Source organism: Aotus nancymaae, unplaced genomic scaffold (genome assembly GCF_030222135.1).
Source record: "Aotus nancymaae isolate 86718 unplaced genomic scaffold, 86718_ANA_hifiasm-v0.15.2.pri h1tg000014l, whole genome shotgun sequence".
Classification (NCBI taxonomy): Eukaryota; Metazoa; Chordata; class Mammalia; order Primates; family Aotidae; genus Aotus; species Aotus nancymaae.
This window is the reverse complement of record NW_026988425.1, coordinates 94,750,997-94,776,317: the sequence shown is the minus strand read 5'-3', so window position 1 is coordinate 94,776,317 and position 25,321 is coordinate 94,750,997. Positions and strand designations below refer to the sequence as shown.

Sequence of the window (25,321 nt, the reverse complement as noted above, 5' to 3'; positions counted from 1 at the left end):
ATCTTTGTGCCTCCAGATCTTTCACTGTGGTCTTCTGCTGTCAACAATTTTCAGGTTGTTTCTAGTGAGATCGCCCATTTGGAAAGCCACCACAAAAAAGTAAGTCTGGAGAAACTGGGGAACAGACAGTTCTGCTTTTTTTTTTTCCCCATGCTTCCTAATGAATATTATTTAATAAATAAGTGCTAGCATTCTTTGACTTCTATTAAAATTACTCTGGTGCTCCTTGTCTGTGTTAGCAGTTAAAAAATCTGGTTTTCGCTTTTTTTCCGCTCCTCCCCTCCCCCACTCTTCTGCACGTGGAAGAAAAGAAGGAAAACAACCTTGGAAGTTCTCAACTGTCGACCTTCTGTGAGGACGTTTGCCTCCTGCCCTAAGAGAAACGTTCCCTCTGGAGGCTTGGGCTGCAGGCGCCCCTTGTGGCCACCGAGTGCTCCGACGCCCACGCCAGGCCGGCCTTTGGGTTGGCCGAGGCTGGGCGGGCTGCTGAGGGCGCTTGCGCTGTCGCCGGGAGCCGCGCAGGGTGAGCCATGCACGAAGGCGTCCCCCGGCGCTCTGGGGGCCGAGATGGGGCCCTAGGGAGAGCGGAGTCGGGGGTTGCGCGGGCCCGGCCTGCTGAGGACTCGAGGGCCAGGGAATCCTTGAAGTCCCCGAAGACCCGGAAAACACCCCCGTATCTGAAACTACTTCCAAGGGCCTTGATAGGATTCGGCGGTTTCCGAAAAAGGAAAAAAGTCCGGCCCTCCGATTCCGGAGAAGTGGATGACAGTTTGGAGCAGCCCTGTGGTGTGGGCTGTGTAGCCAGCCCCTGCTGTAAGTGTTGTAGTAACATTCGCTGCTTCATGGTTTTCTACTGCATCCTGGTCATCTGTCAAGGTGAGCCTGAAGGACGTGGTGTGTTGTGGCGAGGGCCGCCCCCCAGGAGGTGGGAGAGGGAGGATGGCGGAGGACGCCCTGGGATGGCCCAGCCTGAGGCTGCTTTCTGACTTCTCAAGGCGCTGTCCGATCAAAGTTTAGCTGCCCAATGTGTTTACCTTGCTCGCTGCCTAGACAGCAGATTTATCAAAACAAGGGAATTGCAATGGAGAAAGAGTAAGGCAGGCAGAGCCGGCTGTGCGGGAGCCCAGAGTTTTAATATTACTCAAATCAGTCTCTCCAGTATTCTGGGATGGAATCAGAGTTTTTAAAGATAATTTGGCGGGTAGGGGCTCGGGAGGTGGGAAATTGGTATTAGACTGGTATGGAATTGGCAGTAGTAATCCCAATAAATATACCCATAAAGATGGAGTTTGGGGATTGGTTTTATCACACCTGTAGTCTTGAGTGAGGTGCTGATCCTTTTGCCAACAGAAGATGGATCATAGTAATTCTTGGCAAGTAGTGGTACCATATTTAATAAAGCTGTCACCTGTGCTTGACTGGGATGCAGTGCCAATGAAACATGTATGTTGGGAGCCCAGGTGGCTACAGAACTTGACCTTACGGTAGTGATGATAACTATAAGGACTCCACTGTTGATGAATAATTTTGAGTGCCCTTCGTACTCACACAAAGCAAATGACAAGGTCTGTTAACTGTCAGCTCAGGTCATGGCCTGAGAACTTGAGGGCTCCCATCGAAGCCGTAAAATGAATTGGCACTTTTTTTATATATCACAGAGGTGATATTTCTGGAAATTAAACACAATATGGGTTGATGAGTTATAATGACAGTTGAATTCACAGTCTCACCAAATTACCCACGTGAATGATAGGGTGTTGATTTGTAAAAAAAAAAAAAAAAAAAAAAAAAAAAAAAAAAATAGGTCCTGAAACTTGGAACAAGGACATCTGACTAGGAGCAGATGAAACTGACATTTTTGATTCCCCAAGTTATTCTGAGCCTCCTTTGTTGGTAGAAGAGCTTGCCCTCTGGTAGAGGAGGCTAGTCTTTCCTTCCTTGAAACATCTGTGAGAAGCTCACCCGGAGGTCTTGAAAAGGAATGCCTATTCTTCTTAAGATATACTACAGCCACTCCTGTTGCCACTAGATCCATAATTAGAGTAAATTCTCAGTATGCTCCAGGGCAAGAGATACACACTGAGACCCAGGAGCAAAGAACTTACACACTGAAATAATATTAAGGCTTTACTAATGTATTGGCAGAACCCTGGAGAAGTGTGTGAGAATGGATTCTGTGAGTTATTAGATCCAGATGGGCAAAATAAAACATTGGATTCTTCTGAATTCATTGATATAGTCTCACCTGCTAGAGATAACAGTTTTAATGTGTGAGCACATGCCCCTGGAGATGGCTCTAACAGTTTACATGATTGGTTTATTGAAACTTGGACTTAACAGTAGCTTAAAGTTAATGAGGTTGAGATCTCAAAATGCCCTGGCGTGATGTGTAGGAAGGAATTCAAGTACTTAGGGAGGTGGGGATGTCGACTAGATTTATCATGTGTGACTTGCACCATCTCCTCTCCAACTTACCCAGTTATGTTCCACAAAAGGGCCTAGAAGACACTCTTGTCACTACGGTATTAAGGGATACATCAATTAGAGAAGAATTGGCATAATAAAAAGCTCTGTGCCTGCTTTCTTTTTAGGCTAGATAGGATTGTAAGGAATGCTGCCATTGAAATAAGTTCTGAAATTCAAAGGAGTCATAGGGGTCAAGTGGCAGCAATTATTGTCTTAGGCAAGGTGGGCACCAATACCATTAAGGGTGGCGGGTACGTGCAGGCAGTCACCACACCAGGGCTGTACTTTCATCAACAAGATCTGGATCTCAGTTTGAGTTGGGGGAGCAGTGAGGGATTCCCTGGGTGCTATATTTCAGTCCTAAGGGAAGCAGCTGTTCTTTATAGCTGCTATTCCTATATTCTTTATAATTCGCTTTACATTTTACTAAATAATACCTTGTTACTCAATACTCTAGTTAATAATTATCTATATTAAACTTACCCTGTTTAAGTTACTTGTGTTGTCTGTATTTAATTTAACCCAAACTGATATATATTGGTGTTACTTCTTCTTTAAGTGTTTGGTGTAATTCATCAGTAAACTATCTGAGCCTGTACTTTTCCTTTTGGCAAGTTTTAAAAATTACTAATTCAGTTCCATGTATAGATATCCAGAAATTCAGATTTTAAAAGTTCTTCTTTGAGTCATTTTAGTAATTGTATCTTTCAAGGATTTATTTCATCTAAGTTGTTAAATTTTTAGCATATAATTGTTTATAAAGGTCTTTATTATTATTTTAATGTCTATAGGAGCTGTTGTGATGTCCACTGTGTCATTCATTCTTGATCTTCTCTCCTTTATTCTTGATCAGTTTGGCTTAACCAATGATATGGTTTGGCTGTGTCCACACCCAAACCTCATCTTGAACTGTAACTCCCATAATTCCCATGTGTTGTAGAAGGGACTCGGTGTGACGTAATTGAATCATGGGGATGGGTCTTTCCTGTACTATTCACATGATAGTGAATAAGTCTCATGAGACCTGATGGTTTTATAAAGGGAAGTTCCCCTGCACATTCTCTCTTGCCTGATGCCATGTAAGATGTGACTTTGCTCCTCATTCACCTTCCACCATGATTTTGAGGCCTCCCCAGTTATGTGTAACCATGAGTTAATTAAGCCTCTTTCCTTTATAAATTACCCAGTCTTGAGTATGTCTTTATTAACAGCATGAGAACAGACTAATACAACCAATTTTTATGATTTGTAAAGGACCAGTGTGCAGAAGGGTGTTAACATACCAGGCCTGAAAAAGGTCTATCTGCATGGTTGGCTCTTGACTGCCATCTTGGCAGTTGGATTTTCGCAATGTTCTCACCATTCCCTAACTGGTTAGAAAACACTTCACATAGGTTGTCACAGTTTAAAGTTGAAGGAATTAAATGTGTACTGTTTGACTCCAGTGGGGGAGATTCTTGACCTGCACCTGGTTTCATTCTGACTTTGGCCCATATAACCTTTTGCTTTACTGCTTTTGCTTTGTAGGTCACAGCTATAAATGAGACTGCATCCTGAGACTTTTGAATCCTTCTAGTGAATCATTGAACCTGTGATGGTCTTTGAGATCCCCAACAACAAAAAAAAGAGTTGTTTTGTTTTTGTCATTGTGGGATTAAAGTTGGCTTCTTTACATGCAACTTTTATGAAATGAAAACCAATATAATTTACATACCATAAAATTTTCCTTTTGAAGTGAACAATTTAGTACACTTTAAAAAATCCATAAAATTGTGCAACTGTTATTACTAATTTCAAAGTATTTTCCTCTTCTAAGATAGAAACTCCACCCTAATTGACTCTACATGTATGAATTTAATTATGGACTCTCAATTATACTCCATCGATTTATATATCTATCCTTATTCCAGTATCACACATAGCTTTGTAGTAGGTTTTAGATTTAGAAAGGAAGTATAAATCTTGAAACTTTTGCTTTCTCAAGATTGTTTGAGCTATTGTGGGTTCCTTGCATTTCCATCTCAATTTTAGAATAAGCTCGTCAATTTATGCAAATGTCAGCTGGGATTTTATAGAGATTGTGAGGAATCTGTAGGTCAATTAGGAGATGATTGCCACGTTAGCAATATTAAATCTCTGAATCCATGACATGTAATTCGTTACCATTTATTTGGGCCTTTGTTTTCTTTCAGTGATATTTTGCCATTTCCATGTTCATGTCTTGCAATTCTTTTGCTCACTTCTTTTGGATTTTCTTTTATTTTAAGCATGTTTATATCTAGTATATGGAAATACAATTTGCATATCAGTCTTGTATACTGAATCTTGATGAATTGTTTTATAGCTGTAGCATTTTTTTTGTACATGTGTGGATTCCTTACACTTTTATGTATACCAGATCAAGTCACTTGTGAATAGTTTTACTTCTTCATTTCCAATGTGGATGACTTTTATTTCCTATTCTTGTCTGACTTACCTGGCAAGCACCTCCAATACAATGTTGAATAGAAGTAGTACAAGTGGACATCTTTGTCTTGTTCCTTATCTTGGGAAAGCTTTCAGACTCTCACCATTAAGTATACTGAGGGTTTTTCATATATAAAGTTATCAGTGTGAGGAAGTTGCTTTCTATTCCTAGCTTTGAGTGTTTTTATTACAATAGTGTGTTGGATTTTGTCAGGTGCTTTTTTTGGCATTTTGATGATAATGTGGTTTTTATCCTTTATTTTATTAATATAGTCATTAACCCTAATTTCATATATTGAACTAACTTTGCATTAATGGGAAAATCCCACTTTATTAGCTTTACCATCATTTTTCTAATATGCTGGATTCAGTTTACTAGTGTTTTGTTGAAAATCTTTACATCTTTAGTCAAAGGGATATTGTTTTGTAGTTTTCTTTTGTTGTTGTTGTTTTTCTTTTGGTCAGGTTTTGATGTCAGAGTAATGCTGGTCTAGTAGAATAAATGGGGAATTGGAGTGGGTATTGTAAAAAAGAGAGAAAAAAATGATTATACAAGTATTATATCCTCTTATTTTCTGGGAAAATTTGGGAAAGAACATTTGGTAAAATGGTGGAGCCTTGTGGCCTTTACTTTTCCTTATGGGAAGTTGTGTGTGTGTGCGTGTGTGTGTGTGTGTGTGTGTGTGTGTTTTAATTACTAATCAAGCTGTATATTTGTTGTAGATCTATTCAATTTTTCTATTTTGTTTTTCCTGAGCCAATGTTTACAGCTGTGTCTTGATAGGAATATTTCCTTTGCATCTAGGTTTCTAACTGTTGCTCTACAATTGTTTAATAGTATTATAATCTTTTCGTTTTCTTTAAAATCAGTAGTAATGTTCCTTATTTCATTCCTCTCTTTATGAATCTGGAGTCTTTCTCACTTTTCTCTTGGCCAATGTAGCTAAAAGTTTGTCAACTTTGTTGATGTTTACCGAAAATCTACTTTCTATTTCATTGATTTTTCTCTGTTGTTTCTATTTTATATTCTGTTTATTCACATTCTAATCATTCTTTTTTCTTCTTGATTTGAATTTAGTTGTTTTTTTTTTTTTCTCTTACGGTGTAAGATTAGGTAACTGATTTTAACTCTTCATCCTATTTTTCTTGAGTCAGGATCTTGCTCTGTCACCCAGGCTGAAGTACAGTAGTACAGTCATAGCTCACTGTAGCCTCAAAATCCTGGGCTTAAGTGATCCTTTCACCTCAGCCTCACAAGCAACTGTGACTACAGGTGTATGCCACCATGTCAGGCTCTTCTATTATATAGGCTTTCTTTGCTGTACAGCTTTGGCTGCATCCCATTAAATTTTAACATTTTGTATTTTTATTTTTGATCATCTCACTATATTTTCTGATTTCACTTTTTTGCTCTTTGTTTGTTTGTTTTTTGTTTTTTGAACCAGATTTTCACTCCCATTGCCTGGGCTGGAGTGCAATGGCATGACCTCAGCTCATTGCACCCTCTACTCCCTGGGCTCAAGTGATTCTCCTGTTTCAGCATCCTGAGTAGCTGGGACTACAAGCACATGCCACTGTGCTCAGCTAATTTTTGTATTTTTTGTAGATAGGGTTTCACCATGTTGCCTGGGCTGGTCTTGAACTCCTGATCTCAAGTGATCTGCCTGCCTCAGCCTCCCAAAGTTTCGGGATTATGGGTGTAAGCCACCACACTCAGCCCTAATTCATTTTTGATTTCTTATTTGACCCATTGATTATTTAGAAATGTATTGTTTAATTTTCACATATTTGTGGACTTTTCTAATTCATGTCTGTCATTTCTAGTTTTATTTTATTTTGGTCAGAGGTGATACTTTGTATGATTCCAATCTTTTTACATTTATTGAGACTGGCCAGGTGTGGTGGCTCACACTTGTAATCCTAGCACTTGGGGATTAAAAAAAGACACATTTTAGAATTAAGAATCTTGCCCTTTAAAAGGACTACTCTAGATCCCCACCTCCATCCAAAAAGAAAACCTAAAACAAAGCAGTAACAGGACCAAGGAAAGTTACAAGTAAATTAACTGTCTTCAGAACAACACTCAGCAGTTTTTAAAGGAAGACAACGTAATGCAAACTTTTTTCAGTATACTGTATACAGTGTCTGGCATACAATACCAGCATGCAAAGAAAAGATACAGTTGTGACCCATAATTTAGAAATAATTTAATGTTTGCAGCAGAAAACATTAAACACAGTCTAGAGGCAAGAGGATTGCTTGTCCAGGAGATCGAGACCAGTCTGCTCAACATAGTGAGACCTAGTCTCTACAAAAATTGGCTGCTTATGATGTTGTGTACCTGTAGTCCTAGCTACCTGGGATAACCTAAGTTTATCCACCCTCCTTGGCCTCCCAAACTGCTGGGATTACAGGTGTGAGCCACCACACCTGGCCAATAATGACTTTTGATATAATATTCTGTACCAGTCATTGAACCAGGAAAAACAAAACAAAACAAACTAACAAACCCTCAAAGATGGAAATCTGGAATTGGTTGTTTGATGTGACTGGGCTTGAAACCAATGAAAGTAGTGATATTTGTGACTGTGAATTGTGGTTCACTAGAAATCCATGGCATGTAGCAACAAAAGAGTCATTTAAATTATTGCCTTGGATGAAGTTCTTATTGAAGGCAAGACTTTGAAAGACAAAATAGCTGCTGCAGTTGACTTCTGTGGTGGAATCTTTGACTGCATTGAAAAATTTATAGAAGGAAAATGAAAAGTTTAGGATATGGTTAGGAAATGTGTGAGCTTCTCTCAGTTTCATAAGAAACTCTTATTTTTAGCCACATACTGTTTATTTTGGTCAATACTAACTTATTCACAGGCAGCAGAAGTGAAGCATAAGTTGTCACAAATTCACCAGATCACTTCTGTGAGAGTTGGGACATTGATTTGAGAAAAATAAAACTTCTGAGAATTAGGATAAAGGCATTTGGGTGAAATCTGGTGAATCTGAAAACCATGAAACCCCAAATCCTGGACCTTCTTTGCTGGTAGGAACACTTATTTCTCCTATATCTAAAGAGAAAACAATTCCTTGCTTGCAGACACTGCATTGGCCTCACCTGAGCCTCACCTGGCCTCATCTTATAACTCATCTCATACCCCATTGCCACCAGATTCATAACTCAAATCAGACCCAGCCTTCCAAGAATCATTTACACTACCCTATGAGAAAATATCCTATATACCAAAAATTAGTGTGCCACTTCAGTAATGTTTCTAGACACCAAATGGTTTGGAGTATATTGGACACTCTCTCTTCCAAAATGAAGGAAAAATGTGTGCTATTGTACCACCCACTATTAAGAAACGGCACAATTTTTGGTGAGCCTCCATGGCTTTTCAATGGTAGTAGTATACTATGGTAGCATTATAGACCTAGTCAGAGTAGGCCCTAAAAAGTAGAGGAAAAAGAAAATCATCCCAGTGGACAGAACATTGAGCAGTATATCTGATTGTCAGCTATAGCTGAACATTGCCTAATGATTTGACTATTTGGTAATTAGGAAGGCTGTGTAAGTGATGCGTCTCTCCACATGAGCAGAGTTATCCTATGTGAATAAATGTTCACCAAAAGAAAGCCATTGCACAAGAGGCTGTCAATAATGAAGTAGGTAGATGGATATGAATATTAGTCAGTCTCTTTCCCTAGCCATTCTACCTCTTGTTCAATAGGGTCTTATTTATAGTAACAATTACATCAAGGATGGAGGTTATATAAGAGGTGAATACGTGGCCTTATCTTCACCAGTGCTGGTCTGGCTATTGGACTGCTCAATGCCTGCCTTGCTACCAAAGTCGAGATAGTCTAGGTACTGGCTGCATTCCTTAGTGAAACCAACCAGCTACCTGGAGGCAGGTTGATTATATAGTTCTGGTTCTGTTATGAAGTGGGCAATAATTTTTCCTCACTAAATTAGACATTGATTTTGGATATGGGTTCTTCTATTGTCATCGTGGTTGTGCTAACACTACCATAACCAGACATAATGAATACCAAATAAAGCATTATAATCATGTTTACCAACACATTGCTTCTAATCAAGGAACTCATTTTACAGTAAAGAATTATAGCAGAAGGTTCATGTTCACGGAATTTACTGATTTTACTACATATCTCAATAACCAGAAACTCTTGGTCTTATAGATAATGATGAGTCTTTTGAAGACTCAGATAAGTCTCCTAGTAGCAGACAACAATCAACCACTCCCAGTAGTAGACAACAAGTTTGTAGTGCTGTCCTATAGGATGGGATATGCACTTTGAGAGAGCAACCTATGTATGTTATCTGGGATCAAGGGGTAAAAGAGGGAGTGAATAGTAGAAGAAGGAAGTTATAAATATCAACTGTAGCCTCATAACCACTTAGAGTAACAAAACTTGTAGCAGCTCTGAATTTCCTCTTACTTGTTTGTCTTATGTGTTTACACACAAATACGTCATAGGCACATTTGTCTGTATATATGTTTATCTATATGTCCTGGTTATTTTCTCTCTTCCTCTCCATTCCTATATAATTTTTCTATTAATAATTTATGTAAAGTAGAGAACCATGTAAATTAATCTCTAGGTTATAAAATATGCCTCAATTAGAAGGGGAATAGATATCCCCAACTTAGAGATAAACTCAGTTACTGACAGGACTTATTTTCTACATTGGCCATTATCTTCCTTGGCCACATCTAATGTAAGAGTTAAAGAAAATTCTTATTCTGGGTGCAGCAAAGTTTTTATATCTTGTTTCCTACTGGTATTGGTCTGCTAAAACAAGATGTGGCTCCAAATATGGGTTGTGGTTTCTTTGGCAATACATTTCCCTCAAAAATTTAGTTAGGCCTGTGATATATTTGCTTAATTATTGGTGGTTATTTTTGCAATTTGGTTTTTAGGTTAAAGAAAATCCATTCAGGTTTATGATTAAACTGAAGGATTAGCATTACATTGAGGTAGACATGCAGATTGATTAGACTATGTATCTCTCATTTTTGGGGAAACAGTAAGAGCATCTCTGTAAAATGATAATTGTGATACAATTAGGCAGAAGTGTGATGGTATTGCTACTTATTTGATATGAAAATTTAAATATGGGAAGAAGGATGGAACTGTATATCAAAGAGTCTGAAAGATAAACTCTGAAAGGCATTTGTCTGTTGGCCACGAACTCCATTACTCACTCTTTATTTGCAAGGGAATGGGAAGCCTGAAACTACACTTCCCAGAGTTGCTGGGGGCCAGCTGATTTCCACTTATGTGTTGCCAGTGAATCTGTGGCAGTAGATTTGAAAAAGGGCAAAGGGAAGACTTTTTTCCTTTCTGTTTCTGGTGGTGTTTTTGGCAGCAGGAGCAATTCTGGGTGATTAAAAGCTCCCAGATTTATGCTCAAGAATAAATATGGTGCTATCAGCAGCACAGAGCTCATGGACTCTGGCTCTGGCACCTGCAAGAGCATCAGAATCAGCAGGTGAGCTCCTTGTCATAGCATTAGGAAGACTGTGAGCTCCTGGCTTCCTGCAAAAGAAGGTAGTGATTGTAGTTGTAACAGCAGCAGCAACAGCAATCGTAGAAGCAGCCCATGCTCCAGTTACTTTGGTTGCATAGATGTCATGAATTTTTATTAGTGACCATTTGGACTCCAACTAATGTACTACTTTTGTAATCAATCCCTACTCAATTAATTTTGTTTCAAATTCTTAGTGTGTTTATGACTAATTTTTTCCTAGTTGGATGTTGAGTGATAGAAATACACATAATATGGTACCATTTATTTCATATTCAAGAACATGAAAAACAATACTTGATATTGTCTAAGGACAGATACATTGTCAAAAAGGTTAAAACATGGTAAAATTTAAACACAGGATACTGATTATGGAAGGGAGGGAGAAAAATGAGCTTGGGAAGTATGCATCTGGCTTTAACTATTTTGATAATGTTTTATTTCCTATTCTGAATGGTAGATAAATAAGTATTATATTAGTAATAGTTTTAATTTTTTATAATTTGAAATGCAATACATTAAAATAAAGATCAGTACTAAATGAGATGATACAACAGTCACTTTTATTTAGGAAATTACTCATAGAGGTAGTTAAAAAATAGCTTCGAAAATTCAATTAGCAAATATTTTATAGAGGTTAAGGCCTATTTGTGTTTTAGAAAAGCAATTATTGCATTCTTATAGCTTTTAAACATTCAGAATAATGTAAAATAAACTTACATTATGTAATTTAAATTTTGCTTTGTAATAATCATAATCACAACCTCTTAAAATGCATATCATTGCTTTCTCTTTTTCTTTTTACATTTTAGGTGTGATTTTTGGTCTTATAGATGTCAGCATTGGTGATTTTCAGAGGCAATATTATGTGAAAACCATTGAAAATTTGGCATTGGAATTGAGTTATGATATTTCATCTGCCCTGGTAGCAATATTTATAGCATTCTATGGAGACAGAAAAAAAGTAATATGCTTTGTAGTTTCCTCGTTTTTAATAGGACTTGGATCACTTTTATGTGCTTTTCCATCATTTAGTGAAGAAAATTATCAAAGTAAGGTAGCAATTGAGGGTAAGTTTTAAATATACTATCATGCATCAAATCAATATTTATTCAAACCTTGGCTTAAGGAACTTAAAATAGACTGTGATAATTGTTTGTCTGTATATCCATCCATCCATTCATCCATATTGGTTTATATGACCAAGTTTGCTAATTAACTAATTGAAGCATCCTAGTGTACACATATGTCATAACAGAGGAAGTTAATGATTAGTTTTAGTCTATTGATAGAAAACATTTATTTTCAGATGTTTGTCAGTAGGAAGCTCAGGACTGTGATCCCTAGGAGAAGAGAAAGAAACAACTTGAATTTTCTTTGAGAAGGGAAGAGTAAATAGATTAGGGACACACTTTATGATTATCAGGAGCATAAAGGACTTCCTTGAGTTTATTAATCATGAATTCAAAGTAGGATATGCATGGTCGTACAGTCATGTCAAGCTTTAAAAGTACATGTATGGAGTGGGAAAAAGAGTTATTTTGAGTAGGATTGCAGTTTTACCATGGGGTTGCATGATCTGAAAGACAGCAAGGGAATTAAAAGTGTTTAGATGATAGTGAAAGATGTAAGGACATAAAAGGGACATTGGGATAATGAAAAGGAGGAAAATCAATGGATTATATACCCTGATGAATTTTAAGGATTGTTGGCAGTGCATTGCTAGAAAGAGTCAGCTGGAAAGATTGGGGTGGTTAGAATGTAGATGCTTGAAATTATCATTAGAAAAGGTTTGTAGTTATTATTTTTGACATTTAAAATGACTAGCTATATTAGTTTGTTCTCAGGCTGCTATAAAGAACTATCTGAGACTGGGCAATTTATAAAGAAAGATGATTTAATTGACTCACAGTTCTACAGACTGTATAGGAGGCCTGGAGAGGCCTCAGGAAACTTACAATCATGGTAGAAGGTGAAGGGGAAGCAAGCACATCTTCACATTGTGGCAGGAGATGAGCAAAGTGGGGAGTGTTACACACCTTCAAACAACCAGATCTTGTGAGAACTCACTATCATGAGAACAGCAAGGGGAAAATCCGCCCCCATGATTCAGTCACCTCCCACCACCTCCCTCCCACAACATTGGGAATTACAATTCCACATGAGATGAGGGTGGTGATGCAGAGCCAAACTATATCACTAGCCAAGGCAGGTGAAGTACAGAGCATAACAGCAAAAAAGTTCAAGGAACTAAGACGCCAGGGTGTTGGAAGTATCACATTGACACTGATATCACAAGTTAATAGGTCTGTATAAAACTGAACTTTGAGCATTTGAATGACAGTCCTAGAGACTACCTCCCACTTGATATGGAGTCAAAATCATTTCACATGGATACTAAGCCAGCTGAAAATGTTCATTTGTGTACTGTTTTGCAATCTGCACTTTAATAGGGTTTCCACAATATTATTTAAGAGCATGTGTTAAATGTCATGCAAAACGACCTGTACAATATAATCTAAGAGTATTGCCTGGATCTACCAATCTACAAACAAATAATAATTACACAAGCATTTACTTAATACTGTTTTATAACCATCTGAATAAAAAATGTATAAGAAATGTACTGTGACCTGAAGGAAATTAAAATCTAGTGGATGACCACATAATGACTAACTCTAATGGAAAGAAATGTATATTGTGTAATGCCTTGTCCTTATGAACCTACGTTCTGAAAGTTAGTGGGTCTAAAATGGGAGGTTATTTAATCAGAGTGAGACAAAGTTAACATAAAGATTGTTAAAGAGGTGGACATAAAACTAAACTCAGAAGGTACTCCTCTTTGGTAACACAGATAATCTAGAACATTATAAATACTTTTAGCCTAGGGTCAAAAGTCAGGGAAACAGGATGCCAAATTTAAGAGGAATATGTGCTATGTGTAGCATGCACATTTATATTTTGGCTTATAATATATGCATCTTTTGCAGGATTCCCACACAATTTCTTTTCTTTTTTTATTTTGGAGATGGGGGTCACAGTATGTTGCCCAGGCTTGTCGCAATCCTCTCACTTCAGCTTTCTGAGTATCTGGTACTACAGCTGTGTGCTGTGTCTAGCCCAAATTTTATGATGGCATTTTTCTGACAACATGATGATTGATTGCAGTATTACTACATTCAGTGTAAATGACAAGTTAACTAAAAGAAAAAAGTATAATTTCAGAAATAGCTTGTAAAATATTTGATAAAGAATACTGCACATTTGTTGTATGTATGTTTAACTTTTGAGTTCGATTAACAAAACTATAATTATTGTCTTTTCAAAAGATATTTGCAAAGAAACAAAGATTGTCAGTGGTTGCCAGAGGCATGCATCGTTCCAATCAAAATACTTGTCATTCTTCACCCTTGGGCAGACTGTGCAAGGAATAGCAGCAATGCCTCTTTATATCCTTGGAATAACCTTTATTGAAGAAAGTGTTGCTACACACTCAGCTGGTACCTATTTAGGCAAGTTTTTACCCCCTCTAATATGATTGACCCATTTTGAATTTTCCTTGAATTTTGGTATGCATGTCTAAACTGATATAGAAGTACTATTGGCCCTTATGATGACATTGTAATAAATGATAACTGGTATACTACACTTTAAATCACATTGATTCACCTAATTCTGAAGAGCTGTTTGAGATTTGAGATTCTAGACAAGTCACCTGAATGTCACTGAAAATATATAGAGCAATTGAAAAAATCTATACTTTCATCAGGCCATGGTGGTTCATGCCTGTAATCCTAGCACTTTGGGAGGCCAAGGCATGTGGATCACTTGAGGTCAGGAGTGAGAAGCCACGGTGAAACTGTGTCTCTATTAAAAATACAAAAAAATTAGCCAGGCATGGTGATGAGCACCTGTGATCCCAGCTACTCTGGAGGCTGAGGCAGGAAAATCACTTAAACCCAGGAGGTAGAGGTTACAGCAAGCCGAGATGCTGCCACTGTACTCCAGCCTGGGTGACAGAGCAAGACTGTCTCAAACAAACAAACAAACAAAAAATACTTTCTTAAGTAATAAAAATCATACTCTTTATGGATATGTGTATGTACATTTATAAATATGTATATTTATATATGTGTATATATATTTAATGAATAATAGCATACTATCCCTATTTACAATCTCTTATGCTACTGTATCCTACATAAGTAATCCTGGCTATATCTCAGGGTAATCTGTACTCTCTTATATTGCAATAGATTCTGGTCCTGGTAGATCATCTATTTGTACAGGGTTATCTAACTATCACTTCTGAACATTTAAGTTGTTTTTATACACTTATCGCAAAGGTGTATTGAGACATCCTGACACCCTGGTAGCTAAGGTGAAGGGTGAAGAGGTAATGATAACGTTAAAGTATCATCTTGCTAGAGCACCCAAATTGAAATAAAATAAGGTATTTTGAATTTATAATTATATTAAATATAAATATACTTTATGTATGATATATTAAATATAAATATATTACATATATTACATGAAATATATAGATTAAATAAGGTATAATGAATTATATACTGAGTTTCTCTAATATATGTATTGGATAATATGTATTATGATTAGTTTTATGTGTTTGCTTGGCTAAATTATGACACCTAGTTGTATAGACAAACACTAGTCTAGATGTTTTGATGATGGTCACTTTTAGATGTGATGAATATTTACGATCAGTAGATTTTGAGTAATACTGATTTTATAATGTGGGTGGGCCTCATTCAATCAGTTGAAGGTTCTAAGAGGAAAGACTGAGGTTTTCTGAAGAAACAATTCTATCTGGACTGTAACATCAACTCTCACTTGAATTTCCAGCCTGCTGGCCTTCTCTACAAATTTGGGACTTGCTAGGCCTCATAATTGTATTTTGTATTAATCAATTCCTTAAAATAAATCTCTCTGTTTTTCCTCTCTCTGTGTTTTTTGAAAGTTATTTTTATTTTTTGTTTAAATTCAATAATTTTGGGGGGAACAGGTGGTATTTGGTTACATAGATAAGTTCTTTAGTGGTGATTTATTTTGGTGCAGCCATCACCCAAGCAGTGTACACTATACCCAATGTGCAATCTTTTATCCCTCACCCACTTCCCTCCCACCCTTACTCCTGAGTCTCCAAAGTCCATTATATAATTCTTATGCTTTTGCATCCTCATAGATTAGCTCCCACTTGTGAGAACATATGATGTTCGGTTTTCCATTCCTGTTTTTCTCTCTTTTATTGGTTTTGTTTCTCTGGAGAACTCTGACTAATACAGAATGCTGTGAAAAGCTTTCAGAAGTAATCAATTTTAGTCAATTTTTATCATAATGAAGCTGGCTTATAAAATTGCTTGATGTTCAGTGTTTATTTTATAGGTATTGCAGAATGTACAGAAATCATTGGATATGCTATGGGTTATGTGATAGGAGCACCACTAGTTAAGGTCCATGAGCATAGTACTGCTGCAAAAAAGTAAGCATTATTTTTTTCTTTTGTTTACATTGTATAAAATATTTACTAAATAGATACCATAGCTTATAAATAAACATATATATTTAATTTGTAATAACCATGGTTTTAGAAAAATATATACAAGTGTGACATATGCACATATATGTACATATAAATACATCTAAAGTATACATCTTAAATATTTTGAAGTGTGTAGAACTATACTGTTAACTATATGCACATTGTTTTGCAATATATATCTAGAACTTTTGCATCTTGAAAAAATACAATCATTGTTCTACTTTCTGTTTCTGAGAGTTTGACTATTTTAGGTACCTTATGAAACTGGAATCACGCGGTATTTGTCTTTTTGTGATTGGCTTATTTCACTTTGAATACTATCCTGAAGTTTCATGCTTGTTGTAGCATATAACAGGATATCCTTATTCATTTAAGGCTGAAGTATGCTCCACTGTATTAATGTACATACCACATTGGCTTTATTCATTGATTTTTCAATGGACATTTAAGTTGCTTCCAGCTCTTCACCATTGTGAATAATGCTGCAATGAATATAGGTGTACACATATCCCACAGAGATCCTGTTGTTAATTCTTTTGTATATATACTCAGAAATTGGATTGCTGAATCATATTGTAATTCTATTTTTTAATTTTATTTTTTTAAAACTTTTATGCTTTTTTTATAGTGACTGCACCATTTTACATTCCTGCAGTGCACAGAGTTCCAATTCCTCCACATCCTCATCAATACTTGTTTTTCCTATTTGTTTCTTTTTCTGATGGTGGCCATCCTAATGGATGCGAGGTGATACCTTATTATGGTTTTGATTTGCATTTCCCTGATTATTAGTAATGTTAAATATATTTTCATATGCTCCTTGGCCATTTGTTTATCTTCTTTTGAAAAGTATCAATCCAAGTCCTTTGGCCATTTTTAAATCAGATTTCTTTTGTTGCTATTGGGTTGAAGTTCTTTAGATATTCTGAATATTAGCCTCTTTCAAGACATGGTTTGTAAATGCTTTCTCCCATTCTGCAGGCTACTTTTCACTTCACCAATTCTTTTCTTTACTGTAAAAAAAGATTTTAAGTTCTATGTAGTGCATTTGTATGTTTTTGCTTTGCTGTCTGGGCTTTGGATGTAATATCCAAAAAATAATTGTCAAATCCAATGTCATGAATCATTCTCTCTATGCTTTCCTAAAATTCATGTGAAACCAAAAAAGATCCTACATAGCCAAAGCAAGACTAAGCAAAAATAACAAATCTAGAGGCATCACATTACTGGACTTCAAACGACTACAAAGCTATAGTTACCAAATAGCATGATACTGGCATAATAGTAGGCACATAGACCAATGGGAAAGAATAGAGAACACATAAATAAAACCAAACACTTGCAACCAACTGATCTTTGACAAAGCAAATGAAAACATTAACTGAGGAAAGGGCACCTTATTCAACAAATGGTTCTGAGATAATTGGCAGGCAACATGTAGAAAAATGAAACTGGATCCTCATCTCTCACCTTATACAAAAATCAACTCAAGATGGATCAAAGACTTAAATGTAAGACCTGATGTCATAAAAATTTTAGAAGAAAACATTGGAAAAACTCTTCTAGACATTGATTTAGGCAAAGACTTCATGAGTAAGAACCCAAAAGCAAATGCAACAAAAACACAGATAAATAGATGGAACCTATACTAAAAATCTTCTGCACAGCAAATGTAATGATCAGCAGAATAAGCAGACAAGCCAAATATATATATATATATATATATATATATTGCTTCTAAGAAAATATATGATAAGACAAAGGAAGTTTGACTGTATGATATCTACAGAATTCATTGGTCTTACTCTGTACTCCATTGTCCAGAAACAACTGGCTTGATAGAATGGTGTAATGATTCCATACCCTCAACTGTTATGAAGATATTAATATTTGAAGCTAGATTACTGTCTGCAAGATTCATTTTATGCATTATCCAAACATTTCTATGAGGTGCTATCTCCCCCATATGGTTGCATGGTTCTGGAAACCAAAGGGTGGAAGCAGATCATCTCATTTTTACATGAAATATTCTACTGGGTGAATTTTTGCTTTCATTTTCTGTACTCTTGAGCTTAATGGGTTTGGAGATCCTTACTCCCAATGGGACATGATTTTGATACATTAAGAAATATAATGTTCTCAGTCAGTTGCAAATTCTAATGATCCTGAATTAACAAGTAGTGAAAGAGAGTCTAGGGGGTGGAGCCAAAATTGCTGATTAGAAGCAGCTACAGTGTGGCATTCACAGAGAGGAGCAAAAGAAGTGAATATAGCACTTTCAATAGAAATATCCAGGCGCTCACATTGGGACTGATCAAGGAAACAGCTTGACCTACAGAGAATGAAGAAAAGCAAGGCAAGGCAATTATCCACCTGGGAGTAACATGGAGCCAAGGGAACTCCCACCCTCAGCCTAGGGAAGTGGTGAGTAAACATGTGACCCTGGAAAACGATGCTTTTCCTATGGATCTTTGCAACCATTGGATCAGGTGATTTCCTCCTGTACCCACTCCACCAGAGCTTTGGGTCTGACATACAAAGTTGTGTGGAGTCTTGGCAGAGCAACTGCTTAGGCATGCACAGAAACCTGGGAGATTTACCTACTCTGGCTCCAGGATCCCCAGCAAAGATGACTGCAACTCAGGCAAAAAGGGAGGTCAGTACATACCCCTAGGAAGGGGGTCAAATCCAGGGGCTGAACAGGGTTATTCTGCAGTCCCCACTTTCACAGCACCTCACAAGACAAGACCCACTGGGCTGGAATTCCAGCCAGCCACTGGAAACAGGGTAGTACCTGGCTGAGATGGGAAGGAGCTCCTGGGTGAGGGGGTAGGCCATCATCTTGGTTGTTCAGACAACTCAGCTATTCCAAGCTGAGGGCTTTGCAGAGTCCAAGCTGAGCAGGTTGGAGATGTTATCCCAGTACAACACAACTGCTTTGCCAAGGTGTGGCCAGACAGCTTCTTTAAATGAAACCTAGATCCACTCCTCCTCATTGGGTGAGACCTAACAGTGAGGCTTCCAGCCACCCCTGCCTGCATTCAACGGGTAGAGTTCCGATTTCTCCCTGGGATTGAGTGCTGGAGGAAGTGGTAGGTCACTACCTATGCTGTTTGGGCACTCTGCCATTCCAGCCTGTACGCCTTGGAGACCTTAAACCAGTCAGGGGCTGAAGGGATTCCCCAACATTAGCACAGCTGCTTTACCAACATGCAGCCAGACTGCTTCTTTAAGTGGGTCCCTGTACCTGTTCCTCCTGACTGGGTGAGACCTCCCAACTGGGGTCTCCAGCCACCTCCTATAGGTGTGTTCAGGCCAGCAATAGGTTTGTGCCCACCTAAGACAAAGCTCTCAGCGAAAAAAGCAGGCTACCATCCTTGCTGTGAACAGCTTTTACTGGTGATACCTCCAGGTACTGGAAAATATAAGGTGAATTGACCCCCAGAAAATGGCAGCAGCCCTACGGAAAAGTTGCCAGAATGTTAAAAGAAAAAAAGAAACCACAAAACTCATAACACAAAATACCCATCCAAAGGTCAGCAGCCTCAAAGATTGAAGGTAGATAAGCTCACAAAGATGAGAAAAAATTAGCACAAAAATGCTGAAAACTTAGAAAGCCAGAGTGCTTCTTTTCTTCAAATGACCGCAACACCTCTCCAGCAAGATATTGGAACTGGGCTGAGGCTGAGATGGCTGAAATAAAAAAAGTAGGCTTTAGAATGTGGACAAAAATGAAATTCATTGAGCTAAAGGAGCACATTGTAACCTAATGCAAGAAACCTGAAAATCGTGATTAAACAATGCAGGAGCTGACTGCCAAAGTAACCAGCATAGAGAAGAACATAACCAACAGCTAAAAATCGTGATTAAACAATGCAGGAGCTAACCACCAAAGTAGTCAGCATAGAGAAGAACATAACCAATCAGATAGAGCTGAGAAGCACACTACAAAAGCTTCACAGTGCAATCACAAGTATTAATAGCAGAATAGAGCTAGCAGAGGAAAGAATCTTAGAACTTGAAGACTATCTTTATGAAATAAGTCAGGCGCACAATAATAGAGAAAAAATAATAAAAAAATGAACAAAACCACTGAGAAATATGGATTATATAGAGACTGATTCTGTGACTGATTGGGGTACATTAAAGAGATGAGGAGAATTGAAACAATTTGGAAAACATGTTTCAGGATATCATCCAGGAGAACTTCCTCAACTTAGCTAGAGAGGCCAACACTCAAATTCAGGCAATGCAGAGAACCCCAATAAGATACACCACAGAAGATCATCCCCAAGACACATAATAACAGGATTCCCTGAGGTCAAGATGAAAAAAAATGTTAAGGGCAGTCGGAGAGAAAGGCCAGGTCACCTACAAAGGGAAGCCCATCAGACTAACAGTGGACATCTCAGTGGAAACCCTGCAAGCCCAAATAGATTATGGGGGGACAATATTCAACATTCTTAAAGAGAATAAATTCTAACCCAGAATTTCATATCTTGCCCAACTAAGTTTCATACGTGAAAGAGAAGTAAGACCCTTTTCAGACAAGAAAATGCTGAGAGAATTTGTTCACACTAAACCAGCCTTATAAGAGCTTTTAAAGGAAGCACTCAATATGGAAAGGAAAAGGAATTAACAGACACTACAAAAACACACTGAAGTACAGAGACCAGTGACACTATGAAGCAATTACATAAGCCTGCAAAATAACCAGCTATCATCATGATGACAGAATCAAAACCACGTGTAATAATAAAAATATTAACCTTAAATATAGATGGGCTAAATGCCCTAATTAAAAGACACAGAATGGTAGGCTGAGTAAAAAACCAAGACCTATTGCTATGCTGTCTTTAAGAGACCCTTCTCATACGCAAAGACACACAAAGGATCAAAATAAAGAGATGGAGAAAAACCTATCCCGCAAATGGAAAACAGAAAAAAGCAGGGGTTGTAATCTTAGTTTCTAACAAAAAAGACTTTAAGCCAACCAAGATCAAAAAAGACAAAGAAGGACATTGCATAATGATAAAGCATTCAATTCAACAAGAAGACTTAACTATCCTAAATATATATGCACTCAATACAGGAGCACCCAGATTTATAAAGCAAGTTCTTAGAAACCTCTGAAGAGACTTAGACTTTGACACAATAATAGTGGAAGACTTTAACACCCCACTAACAATATTATACAGATCGTTGAGACAGAAAATTAACAAAGATATTTAGGATATGAACTCAGCTCTGGATCAAATGGACTTGATAGATATCTACATAACTCTCCACACCAAAACAATAGAATAAACATTCTTCTCATTGCCACATGGAACTTTCACTAAAATTGATTACATAATCTGAAATAAAACACTTCACAGTAAATGCAAAAGAACTGAAATCATAACAGGTTATTGGACCACAGCACAATCAAATTATTTATAGAACTCAAGACTACAAAATTCACTAAAAACCATACAAATACATGGAAATTGAACAACCTGCTCCTGAAGAACTTTTAGGTAAAAAACGGAATAAAGGCAGAAATCAAGAAGTTCTTTGAAACTAATGAGAACAAAGATACAGCAAAGCAGAATCTCTGGTACACAGCTAAGGAAGTGTTAAGAGGGAACTTTATAGCCCACATCAAAAAGCTGGAAAGATCTCAAGTTAACAACCTAATAATCAAACTAAAGAAACTAGAGAACTAAGAGCAAACAAACCCCCAAGCTAGCAGAAGATAAGAAATAACCAATATCAGAGCTGAACTAAAGGAGACAGAGACATGAAAAACCCTTAAAAATATTAAAAAATCCTGTAGCTGGTCTTTTGAAAGAATTAATAAAACAGACAGCTAGCTGGACTGATAATGAAGAAAAGAGAGAAGATTCAAGTAAACACAATCAGAAATGATAAGGGGGATATTACCAGTGACCCCACAGAAGTACAAATAGCAATCAGAGACTGCTACAAACATCTTGATGCACGTGAACTAGAAAATCTAGAAGAAATGGATTAATTCCTAGACACATATGTCCTCCCAACACTGATTCAGAAAGAAATTAATCCCTGAACAGACCAATAACAAGTTCTGAAATAAAGGCAGTAATAAGTAGCCTATCAATCAAAAGAAGCCCAGGGCCAGGTGAATTCACAGCAAAATTCTCCCAGTTGTACACAGAAGAGCTAGAACCATTCCTACTGAAACTATTCCAAATAATGGAAAAGGAGAGCCTCCTCCCTTACTCACTCTATGTGGCCAGCATCATCCTGATACAAAAACTTGGCAGAGATACAACAAAAAAGAAAACATCAGATCAATATACTTGATGAACATCAATGCAAAAATCGTCAACAAATACTGGCAAAACAAATCTAGCAACACATCAAAAACTTATCCACCATAATCAAGTAGGCTTCATCTTTGGGATGCAAGGTTGGTTCAACATATACAACTCGATAAATGTGATTCATCACATAAACATAACTAGAGACAAAAACGACATGATTATCTCAATAGATGCAGAAAACGTTTTTCATAAAATTCACCATCCCTTCATTAAAAATTATCAATAAATTACATATTAAAGAAACATAATTCAAAATAATAAGAGCCATATATGACAAACCCACAGTCAATATCCTGCTGAACGGGCAAAAGCTGGATGCATTTCCCTTGAAAACCAGCACAATACAAGGATACCTTCTCTCACCACTTCTATTCAATATAGTATTGAAAGTTCTGACCAGGGTGATCAGGCAAGGAAAAGAAACAAAGCATATTCAAATAGAAAGAGAAAAAGTCAAACTATCTTTGTTTGCAGATGACATGATCCTATAGCTAGACAACTCTATTGTCTCAACTCCAAAGCTTCTTAAGCAGATAAGCAATTTCAGCAAAGCCTCAGGATAGAAAATCAACATGCAAAAATTGCTAGGATCCCTATACGTCACCAACAGGCAAGCCAAGAGCCAAATCATGAATGGATCCTCATTCACAATTGCCACAAGAAGAATAAAACACTTAGGAATACAGCTAACAAGGGAAGTGAAGGATCTCTTCAAGGAGAACTACAAACCACTGCTCAGAGAAATCAGAGAGGACACAAACAAATGGAAAACATCTCATGCTCACAGAGAAGAAGAATCAGTATTGAGAAAATGACCATACTGACAAAAGCAATGTTCAGATTCAATGCAATTCCCATTGGACTACCAGTGATGTTCTTCATGAAACTAGAAAAAAACTATTTTAAAATTCACATGGAACCAAAAAAGAGCCCAAATAGCTAAGGCAATCCTAAGCAAAAAGAACAAAGCTGGAGGTATCACACAATCTGACTTCAAACTATACTACAGGGCTACAGTAACCAAAATATGTTATTAATACAAAAACAGACACATGAACCAATGGAACAGAATAGGGAACCTAGAAATAAGACCACATACCTACAACCATCTGACTTTTGACACTCCTGACAAAAACAAGCAATGGAGAAAGGATTCCCTATTTAATAAATGGTGCTTGGAGAACTGGCTAGCCATATGCAGAAACTGGACCCTTTCCTTATGCCATAGACAAAAATTAACTCAAGATAGTTGTGGGTATGCAGCCTTATTTCTGGGATCATTCTGTTCCAGTGGTCTATGTGTCTCTTTCTGTACCAGTATCATGTTATTTTGGTTACTATAGCCTTGTAGTATAGTTTGAAGTCAGGCAGTGTGATGCATCCAGCTCCATTCTTTTTCCTTAGGATTGCTTTGGCTATTTGGGCTCTTTTGGTTCCATGTAGCCCTGTAGTATAGTTTGAAGTTGGATATCATGATGCCTCCAGCTTTGTTACTTTTTTTTAAGAGAGTCTCACTCTGTCATCCAGACTGGAGTGCAGTGGTATGATCACAACTCACTGCAGCCTCAATTCCTGGACTTAGGTGATCCTCTCACCTCTAAAGTAGCTGGGACTACAGGTATGCATCATCACACCAGGACAATGTTTTTGTATTTTTGGTAAAGATGGGATTTAAGAAGAAATTATAACTTCATATATACCATATACAAAAATCAACTCAAGATGGATTAAAGACTTAAATGTAAAGCCTAAAGCTATAAAAACCCTAGAAGAAAACCTAGGCAATATCATTGAAGAATAGGCACAGGCAAAGATTTCATGATGAAGACACCAAACACAATTGCAAAATAAGCAAAAATTGACAAATGAGATCTAATTAAACGAAAGAGCTTCTGCACAGCCAAGGAAACTATTAACAGAGTAAACAGACACCCTACAGAATAGGAGAAAATTTTGGCAAACTATGCATCTGACCAAGGTGTAATATCCAGCATCTGTAAGGAATATAAATTTACAAGAAAAAAACAAACAACCCCTTAAAAAGTGGGCAAAGGACAGGAACAGACACTTCTCAAAAGAAGACATAGATGTGGTCTACAAACATATGTAAAAAAGCTCATTATTACTAATAATTAGAGAAATGCAAATCTAAACCGCAATGAAGTCCTATCTCACATCAGTCACAATGACTATTAAGAAGTCAAAATATAACACATGCTGGTGAGGTTGTAATGAAAAAGGAACTCTTTTACACTGTTGGTGAGAGTGTAAATTAGTTCACCCATTGTGGAAGATAATGTGGTAATTTCTCAAAGACCTAGGGACTGAAATACCATTCAACCTAGGAATCCTATTACTGGGAATATACCCAAAGATAGACATCATTCTATTTAAAAGACACATGCATATGTATGTTCATTGCAGCACTATTCACAACAGCAAAGACATAGAATTAACCTAAATTCTTATCAATGATAGCCTGGACAAAGAAAGTGTGGTACATATACACCATGGAATACTATACAGCCATAAAAATGAATGAGATAGTGTCCTTTGCAGGGATATGAATGGAGCTGGAAGCCATCATCCTTAGTAAACTAATGTAGAAATAGAAAACCAAATACCATATGTTCTCACTTATAAGTGGGAGCTAAATGATGAACATACATAGAGGGGAACAACAGACACTGGAGCCTACTGAAGGGCAGAGGGTGGGAGGAGGAAGAGGATGAGAAAAAAGTATCCAATTGATACTAGGCTTAATACCTGCTTTATGAGATAATCTGTAAAACAAACCCCTTTGACACACATTTACTTATTTAACAAACCTCCACATCCTGCAGATGTAGCCATGAACTTAAAATAAAAGTTAAAAAAAGAGAATCACAATACTAATGTGAATATTTTGAGTTACCAGTTGGGGAGGAATGG

At 37.2% G+C, this 25,321-nt stretch overlaps 1 protein-coding gene across 1 annotated transcript in view; it reads left to right on the top strand.

The window, feature by feature from the left end:
• The first annotated feature begins 530 nt into the window (after positions 1–530).
• SLCO6A1 (solute carrier organic anion transporter family member 6A1) overlaps positions 531–25,321 on the top strand; it is a 106,507-nt gene continuing 81,716 nt past the window's right edge. Inside the window, exons 1-4 of the mRNA XM_064375813.1 lie at positions 531–876; positions 11,293–11,550; positions 13,810–13,992; positions 15,887–15,983. Coding sequence (XP_064231883.1) covers positions 531–876; positions 11,293–11,550; positions 13,810–13,992; positions 15,887–15,983 — 884 coding nt within the window. The remainder of the gene's footprint in view (positions 877–11,292; positions 11,551–13,809; positions 13,993–15,886; positions 15,984–25,321) is intronic.